At 47.6% G+C, this 13,711-nt stretch overlaps 1 protein-coding gene across 1 annotated transcript in view; it reads right to left on the bottom strand.

Moving 5' to 3' along the window:
• LOC119099416 (phospholipid-transporting ATPase ABCA1) overlaps positions 1-13,265 on the bottom strand; it is a 50,884-nt gene extending 37,619 nt beyond the window's left edge. Inside the window, exon 1 of the mRNA XM_037222560.1 lies at positions 13,184-13,265. Within this exon, the coding sequence (XP_037078455.1) occupies positions 13,184-13,217 (34 nt within the window). The 5' untranslated portion in view covers positions 13,218-13,265. The remainder of the gene's footprint in view (positions 1-13,183) is intronic.
• Between the last annotated feature and the right edge of the window lie 446 nt (positions 13,266-13,711).

Consider the following 13,711-nt stretch of genomic DNA (forward strand, 5'->3'; position numbering starts at 1 on the left):
TGACGATATTCAAGCAAACATCATGCAACAAGCTCACTTATAACTATTCGCACTCCTTTGGAGTGGACAAGACTGCTGTAGATCATCGTGCCTTGCACAACATTGCTTACGGCCCACTTGACGGCCATTATGTCCTGAAATCGCACTCACGAACGCATGATATGGACGCCTTGATAATTACATTTTTCTTGGCCTTGGCCGCCGCATGGCTTATAGAATGGCAGCATTTGGATGGCATTATTACGTCATGAATGTCAAGGTGACCTCAGAATACTCTTCCCGATATACCTTTCCCCATTTTCGCGGGCATGTAGCTTGGAAACTACAGAAGCCCAGGTCTTAGCAAGGGTAGAATTGTGAACAGCGCCGAAAGGTTTTCAAGATGGCCATTTCAGTTCAAAACCTAAAATAAAAGTGGGACACTCTCGTTAACACGTACCCGGGCGGCCGATTGAAAACCCTTCGCTCGGGTGTGAGGTTAATTTGACCATTCCTCTGAGGTCTCAAAACAAAGAGCTATAGATGCCAAATTCACAGGGTGTAATGGCCCGTGCGTGAACTCTCTTAGGCCAAAATTTGGGATTTCTGGGTCATGACCTTCATGTAAAATAAGGTCCAACAAGGTGGTGTAGGAAGTGCCCTAGAACACAGATATCAGTTAAAAGAAAATGTCACTTGTGATCATTAAAGGTCAGTAACTTTGTTTGACCTTTCGGAGGTTATGATGACAAAACAATACAAGACTGTTTTGAGAATTGCTTTCGAATAAGCATCACAGATTCAAGGGAATGTTCTACATTTGAAGATATTGGGATGGGCATCAGATATGGCGAGAAAAGCTTACTAGCAAATATTGGTAACATTTTAAGCTTCAAAAACAACGTTAAGCAGCAAAGGGCCAAAGGGCTGTCTACGGCAAGAACGTTGTTGCGCCACAATGGTTATATCAGGATTGATTATTAATTGCACTGATAATCCTAAGCAAAAAACAAAACAATCTTGCTAGCCCAACCTTACCATCTTTATCATATCAATAACAATGCCTTGACAATCAATGCATGGCAATGTTAAAAATTTACTAATTTTTGCATGACACTACATTTCCAGTTATCAACAATAAAGACAATGTCACAAATTTATTAATTGTGGCACGATACCCCATTTCCAGTAACAAACAGTAAGGACGGTGACTATTGTACACATCACATGATATCAATGTCAGGACTACAGCACTGCGCGCAACGATGGACCGGCGATAAAGTATTGACAGCATCATCAACAGCAAAGCAGCAACAGTAGCAGCGCAGCATATGGCGCTTTGGTATTAATAATCTGCCATAAAAGCTGCCGGTCGTTACGTTGCGCATGTCAAACAGCCCACCAAAGTTTTTCTTACGGCCAGCACCAAGACCAAAAAATCACAAATAACCCACCCACCTATCCGCCCCCCCCCCCCCCCCCCCCCCCCCCCCCCGACAGTCCCCGCTACGAGAATGGCCGGTTGGTGTCAGCTCTCGCGTGTTTCGCGGTATTCTTTAGGTCTGGCTGTCAGATGCTACCAGGTTTAGCTGTCGTCACAAACGCATTTCATGACGCCATCACACAATGACATAATGGGGCATATTTTTATAAACCTCGAAATTTTTCTCCTTAGCGTCGTTTTTGAGCCTTGAAAGCTTACCAGTAGTTACAAGGAAGTTTTTCCCATCATATCTGATGCCTAACTCAGTATCTTCAAATGTGGAACATTCCTTTAAGCTAGGCAGATGTTCAAAAAAGAAAATGCTGACCTGGGTCATTCTAGATCAATGACCACGCCTGACCTCTCAGAAGTCTACGGAAGATGTATAAAGCGGTTCCTGTCATCAACAAATTTGAAATGAGTACCACAAACTAGCAAACACAGCAAGCTCTAAAGTAATAAAACCGGCTGTTTTGACGTAGGTTTGACCTTCATAATCGGCTCTAGGTCAATGGAATTTGTTCATCCAACTGTTGTGTTGCCTAAGAAACCATCTCAGTGATGTATGGCTTTGTCTAATATTCCGTTGTTCCATGATATTGAACGAATCCCTAGAAATCGTCTTCGCTGGATTCATGGCCTAACCTTAACCTACCACAGGTTGACGACCTTACAACGTATATCAAAATGTTTTATACCAAACGATCCGTTCATTTTTTCATCCGTTCATCCGATTTCATCGTCCACAGCTGCAAAAAAATGGACTTGGGTACAACTTCATTTTTTGGGTGGAAATTGTGTGGAAAACTTCGGAAACCATTCCGGAAATTTTTGGGGGGAAACCAATTCACCCTCCCCCCCCCCCCCTTCACCACCCGGGCGTGTCTTACGTCTTACAAAGGGCAGAGTTATGAACTGCAATAAAGGACCTTTAGAATAGCTATCCTGGTATAAAACTCGGTGGAAATGTGTGACACTTTTGTGCAACACATGTGTAACACTTTTGTCGCTGTCGCTGTTATTTTGGCACCCTACTGAACCGTTGATGCGAACATTCAGGGAACAAAGTTGTCCTGCCAAGTGCGCGTGATCCGTGCAGGTGCGCGTCCACAATTAGAAGGGGGCGGCACCAGCGTGCCAAGGCCCTGGCATGCCGAACACCGGCTCACATGCTCAAATGAGCCCAACCCATTCAAGGCAGAGGAGAGGTCAAAGCAGTGTCATGACAGTGCATCTTACTGGTTACAGGTGATGATGATTGATGAGCCTACAAAGGCTGGCAGATGATGACTCCTGACAAGTTTCTCTATACCTTCCATGAGGTTCAGTATCACTGTTGAAAGGCAAAACAGAGTGGGATTGTTTATCTGGGCGACAATGGTTTGACCATTGTCACTCATATAAAGATTATGGTGTTAAGGACAAGATTGTGGTGTTGCACACAAAAGGATTCACGGCAAGTTGGTAAAATTTGATGAGCACTGGATGGGAGCTGACTTCAAAGCAAACATCCTGAAACCTTTTAGGTCTGAAAGAGGTGCCCATTTGCACAGTCTCATGGCAGGTCAGTGACATTGCTTGAGAGCACCAAACCCATAACTACTATTTTTGGCCAGCTTGTGAACTACAAAACAGATTAAACATGATGTGGATGTAGATGTGCACAAAATTAATAGAAACATTCTTACAGTCACCATGACATGGAACCCACCACTATCATAATCAAAAATAAAATCATGGTGATCATGATTCAGCACTGACCTGTCATCATGTTTAAACTATAAATGGAAAGCAGATGACAGTGAGGTGTAAATAAAAGCATTTGATAAGGTTGTGTCCACATGGTCATATCTTTGTAGCCTTTGTGATTGGTAGCATTATGATGTAAAGCAGCTGCTGCCTTGGGCTGACCAAACTAACACTACATGGAGGACTTTGTGTCTTTTTGGAACAAGGAAGATGCATCACAGAGCAAGCTTATATTTCTGCACAGCAGTGCTAATATACTAACTTGTAGCGCAGCAAAGCAAGTGAAAAATGCAGGAGGGTAAAGCATTACTCCAGGGTAAAAAGGTGCAGTTCGCAAAAAATACATGCCAGAAAAACCAAATGGAGCACTTCCATGCAAAGTTTAATAAAAAAACAACAATGGATGCTAAAAATCAGCCAAACAAAGGTCAGCATATTCTGGCTTAAGGCCATAGACATAAACATATATATATATATATATATATATATATATATATATATATATATATATATATATATATATATATAAATACATATAAAAGATTCTTATAGACAAAATAAGTCATATGCTGATCCCTAGAGGATATGTATATGCTCAATGTATCAAACTGCATTATAACATCAAACTAGATAACCCTTCTGATGAAGTAAGTCATTGTTCTGCACTTGCCAAAGATGATTATAACCACTGCAATACCATATTTAAACTAAGACTTTCATCAGTTCCAGATTTCAACAAGACATGTCAGACAAGCATTTAGTGGTGTGATCAACAACACATGCTCAAACACCCAACAAGCTCCACAAGGCATTTTAGATGTGCATCATTCACTGCTTGTGGTAGTCTGGACATAACCATTTGCAGAAAGAAATCAGGTCAGGCCAAAATAGACCTCAATTTTCAAATCAGTTAGATGCAACAGAATATTTGAATGATGTTAACCTGAAAAGCCTTGGCAACATTATATCTCCTTTAGATAGCACACATTAGATGGTGCATGCTTGGAAAATATATGAGTATCATTCTATGTCTTATTTTTTACATCATTAGGTGGCATAAAATGTGTAATGCCACTACACAAGACATTAGACATTTCTTTACACCCAACACACGACTGACACTCAACCAAACCTAGAGCACTCAGGAATTATGACACACATGATTTGAAAATGTTACCAGAATGCCTTTGTAACACCAGTCCACATCTGGTGCTTACTATGATGATGGTTATCAGATGGGCTAGCGCATAGCGCATCAAGCGTAGCGCGTATTTCTAGGCCTGGGGCGCGTTACCCACCACATGATGACCTTATTGAAATATACGGAATAGTATACAGAAATCAATGCAGGGTATTTGCATATGTGATGACTCTAACTTATTCACAACTGCAAGGTCGCATCGTGAGAAACCAAACATCTTGCCTAAAATAGCGCAGATCCACCCTTACCCATGCCACCCACCCGACCACTCACCGGCTTGCCTCGCAGGGCTATCATGGAAACATTGCGTCATTTGGACGTCATTTAAGCGCCAGAAACGCTGATTTGTGTCGCGGTAAGCGCGACGTATGTATTCCAGCACATATAAAACATTTTATGCGTAAAAATGTGTTCTAAAGCTGCCAGATTAGAAAAGTTTTCTTACCTGCAAGCGACATACCAAACTTGCGCATCATAACATTCGTGCACATCAACAAATGCCTCTGTGTATACACGGCCCACGTGGTGGCGTCTGTCAAGCCCGCATGAGTTAGTCAAAATGTCTCAACGATGCTGGGCACGATGAGCGAATTTTGTTTATTCACTCTCTGTCCGATGAAGCATGGGTCATCTGGTTTGGTTCCCACTAGTACTGATTTGTGACTAGACTATGACTTGGTCCTGGACTGACACAAATTTTGGCTTTCACCATGAATCATGCTAGTGAGGGACACATAGGCAAAAGGATGTATTCTTGACAATATTTCTCCGGGATGGCATGCAATCGCGCCCGAATTGGCATGCAATCGCGCCCGAATTGGCATGCAATCGCGCCCGAATTGTCGGTAACCTATGGGACATCTTTTTAGCGCGGGTTTTAGCACCAAAACGCGTTCTTGGCGTTTGTGGTTTTGGAGCAAGGGTGGTTTTTGAGGAACGCTGCGCGGCAGTCTACCGGCTGACAACGCGACAATGCGACGACCGGTGATGTGGAACGCGCACGGCGGGACGACATCGTTACATCAATGAAGCTATACATCATTAGCATGTCAAAACATGTAAATTGGTACACTATTATTCTCAAGCGACCAAGAAAAAAGGAACTGTTTCTTCTACTATTCTAAACATTTAAATTGTTTAGGTTGCATGTTGCCATTAGGCATGACCTCGTATGCATGGTGCAAAGCTGAAAGGGTGCGATTTCAAATGTTCGTGATTTCCCTCGATGCAGGCAGTTCACGGGCGTTGGCTAGGTGCGTACGCATTGCAAACTTAAAATGAACAGTAACGTCAACGGCATGGTAAACAAAATATAAGCCAATAATATAAGCCGATAAGCCAAGCGAAGGCGTGCAAGATGTGCAAGAGATGTGTCATGCAGGTAAATGCGTTGGGAATCAAGGAAACATCTTTTGAATTGGTCTTTGAGCTGAATTGTGTCTTATTTTCACAAATCCCGCTTGGATCTGCGACATTCTGTGCTGAGCTTTGCGGCGATGCGCTGTCCTCCGCTCCGTTGTCTCCGTCTCGATATGTTCTGTCATCTCTAGAACCTGTCGTGTGTACCTAAAACCTATCTTATACGACAAAGTCCTTCTTAAATCACTCAGCCCTCAGCCCTCTTAGCCCTTAGCCCTCTCCTTAGTCCTGTGTTCCTATCGCCTCCTGTCCTGTGCTATCATCTGCTCCCTTGCTTTATCCCATTATCTCCTATCCTGTTCCATTCTGCTGTCTCCTATACTGCGCTCTTCTACGCTGTGCATTCCGACTAGGGGGACCGACGAGTCTTGACCCTTTCGTGATGTGTGCTGCCCCCATGTTTAATGTTGCCCGGATCTTGGCGGGGGCAACTGCACTCTGCCTTCCCCAAATGCGCTGCCGCTGGCAGTGCTATGCCAGGGCCCAATCCATTAATCGAGTGTGCCTCCACGTCCAGCAGCGATCGAATGCGCTCTCCCTGTTTGGACACGCGATCATTCTGGGGCCCTCTATAATGTGTTTTGGGTATTTCTTATTTGAAGGGATCCTCCCATCGTCTTGGTAGGGCATCATTTATCAAGCTGCTCGGGCCGGTGGCGGACACAGAGAGGGCAAAGGCACGAGACCGAGCTCCCTTGTGCATCGAAGGGACCGACAGGCTCCGAAGTGTCCCATGAGCGGCCGAGCGAACGCGTTTTTTATAAATAAAACAAAACAAAAAAACATCACAAATTTAGACGTCTTTGGGCCTACAGATGGCCATGAACAGCGGCAAGCGACAGCGAAGAGTCCATGAGCAGACAAAGTTGAGTCATGTTCCTTAGGAGGTTGCGAAATACTTCTTTCCAATTATTCTATCAACTTTCCCGATTAAAAGATTTACAGGCTAGCAGGGCTCAGGCAATTTTGAAACATACTTGAGCGTTGAAAGTGGATTGCGCAAGGCTATGAACGAGACCATGACCAATGGTTTACCACTAGCCAATGACTGCGACAAATGGCTTCAAACGAGGTCATGACCAATGGCCTACCACCAGCAAGATCGATGCCAGCCGAAATATGGAATTGAGGATAAGTCGACAATAGGATTGGCGATAAGTATTCGCACAGTGGTGCTCAGTACAATCCGAGCTCCGTCGGTAAGCGCTACGTTGTAAAAGGGGATTCCCTATTTGAGCTTCCGCTTCGAACAATGAATCACAGGATCAAACTTTATCCGCAGCTAAGCAGGGTATTGGAGGTCTTGAAGCTCGGTGAGGACCATCTGCCCTGACATAGATTAGGCCCCTCTCGCCAGCAGGTTTGCAGCACGCTCTGATGGTAACGGAGCGGTGTCATGCAGTCCCGCCACACGTGCGAGGCACCACCCATTATGGGTCCTGTGACTTTTGTATACATTTTGAGATGGCAGCGTCGATCTCTGTTACGGCTCCTGTTGTAGTTTCCGGGTCTTCTGAATGGCCACTGAAAAAATGGCACATCAATAGCCTGCGGTAGGAGATGTCTACTCAGAGCATGGCTGCCCTTCTGAATGATGCGAAGGACGATCGCCGTTTCTTTTTTTGCTTCTATCGCCTTTAGCCTAGAAATCGTTGTTTTAAACTTGACCGAAATTTGCCTAAAAAAAGAAACCGAGAGACCGCGTTTACTCTGGCCTGGTCCTTATAATAAACCGGTTGGGTCAACGTAAGCCAACTTAACGGTAATATTGTTGAGAATCTGCTGAAGAAGTACAGGTTAGAAGCTCCACCAAAACTGACAGGAGAGATCAACTGCTCTCATGATATCATCACAAATAAAGGAAAAGGTCCAACTGCTTTCTCATATTGGATCGCATCCACACAAGACAGCGAGCAGAGAAAAATAGAGTCAACGTATTTAATTACGCGCGCTTAAGCGTGCAAGCGATGTATCAACACAAATACGCCATTTTTTTCACTTTTGGTACTTTTGAAGGGCGTGCTTATCAACAACCGGTCATGCGTGGAACGGATGTTGCTCGCCGCAATGCCGGACGATGCTGCTTCACGGACAGTTGAAATGCCTGGGAGAGATGTTGTTTACGCGGTCGGGATGTCTGATTTATTGGACCTGATGGAAGTCTGCTTAGCCATATGTAACTGGAAATTTTCCCTCTCGAAAATACGTGCACGTGCACTCGCCAGAAGTCAAGGATGGGGTTAAACGGACACTTTCGAAACATAAATAATACGCCTTAGTGTATGGAACACACTACGGGCCACACAACCACTGCCGTTGTTGCTTGGCTTCCACCGCCGCTGCAGAGTACTGACGCTTACCCGGATGGGAAAGTCCCAGACCGGAGAGACATGACTGAAAAGGCCCACCCCGTCTGGCGGCTTCGTCACCAGACACGTCACCCCAGAGACGGTCCCAGCCGTGGGAGGGGCGGCGCATGACCTATTGCTGCCCGCAAGCCGCTTATGGTTAACATCCAGTAATGTAGCCCTGCAATGGAATGCAACTTTTTCATCGTTTTCAGAATAAGATTTGCATTTTATTTGAATATACCTAAGGACAAACGTTGATTCTCTCTCCTGTTCATCCCGGTTTGCGTGCATTTTAGATCTGGTACCAAATTGGACCCCTGTCTAATGATGGCAGCGTGAAATGGATTCATATTTTCCTGTCATGTCAACTATGCCAGTTTACAACTGCTGGGAGGCCCTTCAAAGCATAACACTTTGATCGGGACACTAAATCGGCTGCAACATTCCGCAGCTCTTTAAGGTTGCGGACAAAACTGTTGGGCTCAATCATGCTTCCATTCCCCAGCAGAGTGCGAGTCCATGGTTCGGAGCCTGACTGGACCGACGTCGCCAGTGCTACCTCTCAAGGATCGGTGCTGGGACCAATGCTGCTCGTTATTTTCGTCAACGATTTACCAGAATTGAGAAGCGCGATCAAGATGTTCACGGATGATACTAAGGTGAACTGTCGTGTTCCGAGACCACTGGCCGCTCTTCCTCTCCATGTTGACTTCGATGGCCTCGTCAGGGTACGATTGCCCTCATTCAACGCATGCATGTCACATGTCACAAGTAATGCACACCAGTGCTTGCCTTCCTGAACGGGGCCGGAATAGCCATCGGGCCCACTGAAAAGCATCCTGGAATTTTCGTGGAGGCTCATGTCGGCTCATGTCCACGTGCGGATGGCGGAGGTAAATTCTAAGGCCAACCAGATGCTGACACAAGCCCCCGCATTACTGCATGCTGGGTAGCGATGCTGTGACGTCTCATCATGGGGCTAAGTCATATGGCACCAACGCTATGGCGGCGTGAAAATGCTGTGCTTTGCGGGCTAGTTTAAACAAAAGTATGTCCAAAAACCTCATTTGCTTTGACCTACCACATTCAGTGAAACATTTTCAGCTGGGAGATGGCGTTGGCTTGCAACAAAGCCACAACATTATTGCTAAAATGCGCTTCAAGCCAGACCCCAAGAGACGGATGGTGGCACCCATTCACCAGTAATTTATCCCGGGGAGCTCTAGCCGGTGTGCTTAGAAACAGTCTGTGAAACCTAACCTAACCTGACCTAACCTCCCCACCATATCCCCTTCAACCCAGTGTCCCATTGGCATCCATGTTCCATGCCATATATATGTACCGTATTAGGAAGGTTTGTTTAGCCGCCATATTCTCATTTTGCCTTTCATTCTCACTCGAAAACGTCATATTTGCCCACCATGTCTACCAATATACAAACAATAGGGAAGACTGCCTGGATACGCAAGAAACATATTTCATTTGATTCTTGTTACCTTGGCCCCGTACATTTTGATGGCTCTTGATGCGCAGTAATGTTGCGATCACGCGTAGCAATGGCGCCGGGGTCGCGGTTGCTGCGTGTTTGCGGCGCTCGGATGTTCGCTATCGTAGTTATTTAAGTTCCAAGGTAAGAGTTTAGATGACCTCTTTTACGATTAATTACGATATGTTCTGCCTTAGCAACGACGATTGATGTACACTACTCTTAACATGAGGCAGCAATGTATCCCTGGCCGGCAAACTGGATCAGGAGCAGCTGGAACAGGTTCGACGGCGAGCTGCGCGTCTTGTCCGAGAGGTGAGGCACGGGCCATATCCTGAGGGGCTACACCTGCTGCCTTCGCTGAACTGCCGACGTCACATGGAGACACGGTTGTGGTGTTCTAGATGTTTCACGGGGGCGCGCCTTCCCCGGAGAGCGAGTTCCTCACGAGACAGGACTCGGAAGTGACAAGACAATAGCGGTGTCAGCTGACGGCCCTCGAGCCAGGACATTCGTCGGGACTCATTCAGCTCCTGGGTCTTAAATTATTGGGGCAGTCTTCCACCGACAACGCTTTTGTCATCCGCGGTTGACTAGTTTAAAACTAGGCACGGTGCACGCTGGAACGATACCATGCACGGCAGCCCACACTGACCACATCGTTGAAACGAGGTCGTTCAGTTAACTGAGCGGGACCTCGAAGAGACTGGGATCCATAGGCCAAGTGACCTTTTAATTTCTGATCACAATTGGGTAGTATAGGTTATTTGATAAGTTATAGTTTAAAACTTGCTGGGGGATTTGATAACGTAAACCAAATGTTTTTGGACCAGTGGTTCAAATATTATTTCTGAACACGCGTGATCTTGCCGCACGTCGCCAGCGACTGTCCTAACAGGCATGCAGCTAGCCTGCCTGGATGTTTAATACGGCTCAACACACTTTTATTTGGTTTCCCAGCTCACACGACAGAGAACAGAAAAGCCGCGCCGATGACACCCATAATACTCGTAACACCGCGCGTGCGAATGCAGCAGAAGCGCTGCCACAGGCAAATCCTGCGCCATAATTTGACCATGACTAGACAAACGGCCTAGATCCAGATCCCATACATGTTCTGTAACGGCACTCCCGAGAAAAACGCGCTACATTCCCAGCTGGGCTCAAGCTTGGCTCCCCTGGGCAGTACGGCAGCCAAACCCATTTCATACAATGGCCTGGGTCCTGACACGGCTCAGGCCGAGCTGCGCTGTTATATCCGCCTAGCTCCGATAAATTGCTGGCTGGGGAGGGGGGGGGGGGTGGCCAGATTTTGGTGAGGTGGGGGAGAGACACAGCATTGACAAAGGGCCCCTCATTGTGAGAGCCCTCTCCCCCAAAAGCACCGGATGTGGTTCACCTGGTTTTGAGGGGCAAGATTTTCTTCGTTTTATATTCATATGTCCATTTTTTATTGAAACAAAAGCCAGAAGGCACCGAAGGATGCAGTTCCGTTAGCATTTTGAGGCCAATAAACTGAAGAAATCAAGCGTTAAGGTGTGCAAATAGTAAACCGTTGGCATGTTATTTTGGGACGGTTCCGTAGACTGTTTAAGCCGATAGCACTAAGGGGTTGCGCCGGATTGTAAATCGGAATTGGGCCATAGAATTACATTGAGATGGTCGACCATGTTCGTCTGGGGATGTTCAACCTTTGTTCAGAATCGAGAAGTGGAAAAATTACGTAACAGTTTTGACCACGTGCGCTCGCAAGCCTTCAAACAAAACCCCAAAGCGCGACGTTGCAGTCTCCGTTGGCCGCGCGGCGTCGGTCCATGGCTGACACCGGACGGCGCTAACGCGTGGGCGGCACCCATAACGTTTTAGGATGCCAGTTGGTACGTTTAGGAGGAAGTCTGGGGTATGCCTCACCAGCGCAATTTTTAAACATTCATAAAGGGAACGGTTGCATTCAGAGCATCCCAAACCGGAACTGGTCTTTGGTGGCGAAACCAGACGAGTGCCTACAAAAAAGGTATTTATATTCGTGCTGCCGTCACTGTTTATTCGTTCAGAGGACAGTATCAAACTTGGGACAGTATCAAAGTTGGATGAAGGTCGGCAAAGGCTTCTTCCCAGCGTATACGGGTAATTACTTGGTGACGGTTTGGGAGGCTAGTATTCTGCCGATTTGTTTTTTCCGATAAGACGTCGTGGCATGATAATGCGACTTGCTTCAGTCTATAGGAAATGAAACATCGCTGAACAATGTCGAAAAATTCTGGTCTAATTTGTTGCTATTGTCTAAGTACAAGCCGTGACCAAATTATGAGCCGTCTGCGCTGGAAAGAAGCCTTTGCCGACCTTCGTCTGCATACTATTGATGGTGTTCTTTGAACAGGCTATCAGATAAACATAAATATGAAGAGTCAACAAGGCAGACCAAACGTGCCATTAAAAATATGCAGCATGTAGGGAAAACTAACAATACTCAAGTAAACGGAGTACGAACGTGGAGCGTCAAAAGCGTGATTAGCCCAGTCAAGAGGTCAGGCCCAGCCTGGAGGTCACAAGATCTCCAGTAACCCCTTCGGACCTAAAGGGGGAACGCGCGTCCCATTGCTTCCTCTTTGCTTGTGTCCCTGGTAGCAACTATCATAAACCGGAGAAAAAGCGAACATATATCGAGTGAATGTTTACATTACGAGACAGCGGACCGGCATATTAGGTATTGCTTAGAGTGATTGCAAGTACAGCGGGATACTTTCAACATGAGAAACCACAGAAGAAATGGAAACCTACGGGCATACCAGTGACACCGAAGACGTCATGTGGAACGTTGAAGAACTGAAGTCGAAAGTGTTTCTGCAAAGGCCGCCTGGGGAAGGGTGCCCTTTTCGCAGGCACCCAACGAAACCACAGTGGCAGGTGTATGGGGCGCGGAGGTGCAGTGCCAACCACGCGCGATCGGCGCAAGGTGCCAGACGTTGGTGCGTGGCAAGGGTTTCAAGTGATCGACTGGTGCCTGCCCGCCAAGCACGCCGACTCACCAGCTAACATGGGAATCAAATATGTAACGTTGTGAGCCTGGAATAACACGCGACAGTAATGTGTTTAGGCCAGTAGCGGGTGACGCTCTGTACCCCGCTTCTCCGAGGGCTGGGGAGCGGTCCGCATCCGCCCAGCACTGAAGCCAGCTAGTATACCTACACCATACTACACACGGGCATAGTATGGAGATGTCGACACAGGTTCTGATCTGGGAAGTGTCTCAAGCGATCAGTATTGAAAACGCCACAATGCATCGCGAAGTAAAGGCGCATAATTGAATGATACCGTTAAGCATTCGGGAACATCTTTGTGGCCTAGACCTCAGGCCGTCTGGTCTTCTGGAAACCACGGTAGCGCCGGTCTCCCAGCCTCTTTATAGAACAATATCCCGACCTACTTGGCAGAACAGCACCCCGACCTCGAATATGGTTTGGAACTGGGGTTATCAACCGGTGGGACTGGCCAGCAGTGTTCCGCGTACGTACCTCGACTGACATCACCGGCTGCGTAGGGCCTCATGCCACATCGCGAGGTCTTCCGGCGCTGGCCGTCCGACCACGGCAGACGCAGGCGCCCCATCCCGCGGCGGACACCGACTGGGCCGCTCCGACCGCCGCACGCCCCGGCCCGTGCGCTTGCAGGCGTCCGGCCACACGGCGACCGGTCAGTCGAGCCGGGACTCCCTGCGCGGGGACCCTGCCCAGCGGCGGGTGGCTTCTGCACGCCTTGCTGACTTCCGGCGGCCCGTCAGTCGAGCCGGGACTCCCGGCGCCGGACCCTGCCCAGCGGCGGGTGGCTTCTGCACGCCCTGCTGACTTCCGGCGGCCCGTCAGCCACCGTCCGCGCCGCCTCAGGAGCCCGACTGGCGGCCTCTCTGCCGACCCCAGTCACGCGCCGACCGCCAGCACCACCCGGTCGCAGCGCACGCCGCGCGCCGCAGCGCCGGTCACGCTGCCGCGCCGAGTTGCCACGTCCGGTTACGGTGCCTTCCGCCGCCAAAAAGCGGCTGCACG

Source organism: Pollicipes pollicipes, unplaced genomic scaffold (assembly GCF_011947565.3).
Source record: "Pollicipes pollicipes isolate AB1234 unplaced genomic scaffold, Ppol_2.1 Scaffold_4740;HRSCAF=5597_pilon_pilon_pilon, whole genome shotgun sequence".
Classification (NCBI taxonomy): domain Eukaryota; kingdom Metazoa; phylum Arthropoda; class Thecostraca; order Pollicipedomorpha; family Pollicipedidae; genus Pollicipes; species Pollicipes pollicipes.